General features: G+C 38.1%; 1 protein-coding gene across 1 annotated transcript; it reads right to left on the bottom strand.

Annotated features, from left to right (window-relative positions):
* Positions 1–150: 150 nt before the first annotated feature.
* LOC110111759 (aberrant root formation protein 4) lies at positions 151–939 on the bottom strand. The gene is made up of 2 exons (XM_020843761.2): positions 809–939; positions 151–699 (listed from the first exon to the last, which is right to left on the bottom strand). The coding sequence occupies exons 1-2, from the start codon at positions 902–904 to the stop codon at positions 355–357; spliced, it is 441 nt and encodes a 146-aa protein (XP_020699420.1). The 5' UTR covers positions 905–939; the 3' UTR covers positions 151–354.
* Positions 940–2353: the final 1414 nt, after the last annotated feature.

Consider the following 2353-nt stretch of genomic DNA (forward strand, 5'->3'; position numbering starts at 1 on the left):
ATGAACTGCAATTACTCATTTATAGAACTTCAGATACACTTAATAGGGAATTAATGATCTAGAAAATATGTCTTGAAGCACTCATCATGAAATTACATGTGTAGCAATTAAGCCAACGTCATTGCTAAGCCTAACAACAAGTTTTAACAATTAACAAAAACAACAGTTCTTACTTTTTAGGAAAGCAATGTATATCACAGAAGCAATAGGCAAAAAATTAATTGCCACAAACCAGGCAGCGATTCTTGGCCAAGTGGTTGAGCTGTCTGGCTCCAACCACAAGATATTGGCCTAGCAAGTCCCCCTAAAAAATTACCATAAAGCAACCGCATTGCAACGAAATCCCCTATTCACTCAAAATGCGCTCACCTCACAGAGAACAGAGAGCATCTCGCGTGGATTACAGACAGAAACTAAGTGTTCGATGATTTTCCCAGCAATCTCCCCACACTTTACTGACAAAGGCGCAAACTTTATAACCAACTTCGGTAATTCAAAAGAAAGTGCTTCGACCACCATCTGATTCGAATCAGGAGAAGAAAGAAAACGATAAATCTCATCTAGGGCCACTTCTAAGCCTTCAATGCCAGGTAGTATTTCATCTAAATCGGAGGTACAGGATTCCATGATGGAATGGAGAAGGTTGGTAACAGGAGCGACGGCCTCATCGGATTGGATGACGTCTTTTGTCTCTATCGACTGAAAGAATTGCAAGAAAAATATTAGATAAGGGAAGCAGGAGAAGCGATGAAGTCGGGAAAAAGTAAAAAAAAAAAAAAAAAAAAAAAAAGGAGAAGTTTTTATCTACGCTTGCGCAAGCTTCGAGGGCTTCTCCAAGGCGAAGAGAGATTTGCGAGGCAGAGGACGAAGTGGGGTGCTGGAGACGTTGGCTATCGCCAGCCATCTCTGGAGTTCTCGTTCTCGAAGTATTTCTCTCGCTTCAGGCGGAACCAGCTTTTCATCTTAGGGCGCAAAATTTTTTTATTAATAGATAAATATAAAAAAAATAAAAAACAAAATGAGGACATAATTCAAAGTGAAATCTTGTATTCCAATATGATAGAAAAATTGAAAATCATTACAATTTTATCAATCTATTTTGCATTTTTTGATAATATTAGACTACATCTTCATTGGGAATCAAATCAAATACATCTTTTTCAATGTAAGGCACAAGACAATCGTTAAGCCAATCATCACCCATCCTACTACGCAATCGATGTTTGATAATTTTCATTGCTGAAAATGCTCTCTCCACTGTAGCAGTAGCAACTGATAAAGTTAATACTAAAGTAATAAGTCTTTAAACTAAAGGATACACATAATTTTATTTTGAACTTAACAATATGCTTTGCAAGATCAACAATGCTTCTCAGAAAGGGGAACTCTTCACTGGTCCGCATATCAATAATATAAGTTGATAATTGATTTTTAAGAGCAACAACCTCAATTATAGAGAAATCACTTGGATATAACTCTGCCAGACATATCAACTTCCCCTCATCATAAGCATGAAAAGAATCACTTGGGTTTAAGCATGACACACAAAGTAGTAACTCTGTACTTGATTCAGAAAATTGATTATCTAGCTCTTGAAGTTGCATTCCAACTACAGTATAAAATAAATCAGCACGATAATGATGTAGATTTGTTATTTCTTCAGCTCTTCGCACTGCTCGACGGCGAGTTTTGTATGTTTCATTCATGTTTGGAACAACAACTTCAAAAACACCACAAAAACGTGACACTTCGGCTAGTAAAGCATTCCATCCATTCTCCATTAGTAGTTGCAGTCGTTGTAAAACCCGAAAATGCCGTCTAAGACCTCGCACGCTTTTCAAAGCGCCGCGACGAGGTTTAAGTGAAAATTTTGAGGTTGTCAGATTTCGACGGGAATAATTTTAGAAAATAGAGTGTAAAATTCTGGTCGTTTTCATATATAGAACTTATATTTAATTTTGAGTATTTTGAGAATTATGAATTTTGGAAAGTTAGAAATGCCAATTCTACCCTAAAGGTTTGTTCATGCATGGGTTGTTTAAGTGAGGGCATAGAAGTCTTTTGGTATATCCCCTTTCTCCCTAAATGAACTAACCGAGCCCTCATTCCCCCATTCACACGGTTTGAGCGGAAGAAACCGTGAGGGAGTGCACGGGTAGAGGCGACGGGCAAGGGAGATCGGGCGGCTCCGGCGGCGGATTCCGACGGCCAACCTTGGGGAAAATCGTAGGGGAGACTAAGGGAAGTGAAAGGTATGCATTAAAATCAATTTCTCTTCTCTCATTCTCAAGATTTTTTGAAGAGAAGATTTATAGTGTTTGAGAAAAACTTGAGTTTTCTTTGAGGTTCTTTT

Source organism: Dendrobium catenatum, unplaced genomic scaffold (assembly GCF_001605985.2).
Source record: "Dendrobium catenatum unplaced genomic scaffold, ASM160598v2 original_scaffold_253337, whole genome shotgun sequence".
Lineage (NCBI taxonomy): Eukaryota > Viridiplantae > Streptophyta > Magnoliopsida > Asparagales > Orchidaceae > Dendrobium > Dendrobium catenatum.

Coding starts and splice junctions, on each gene's coding strand:
- LOC110111759 (XM_020843761.2), bottom strand. CDS start 904: ATGGCTGGCGATAGCCAACGTCTCCAGCACCCCACTTCGTCCTCTGCC. Junction 700..808: donor CCCTCGAAGCTTGCGCAAGC/GTAGATAAAAAC, acceptor CAATTCTTTCAG/TCGATAGAGACAAAAGACGT.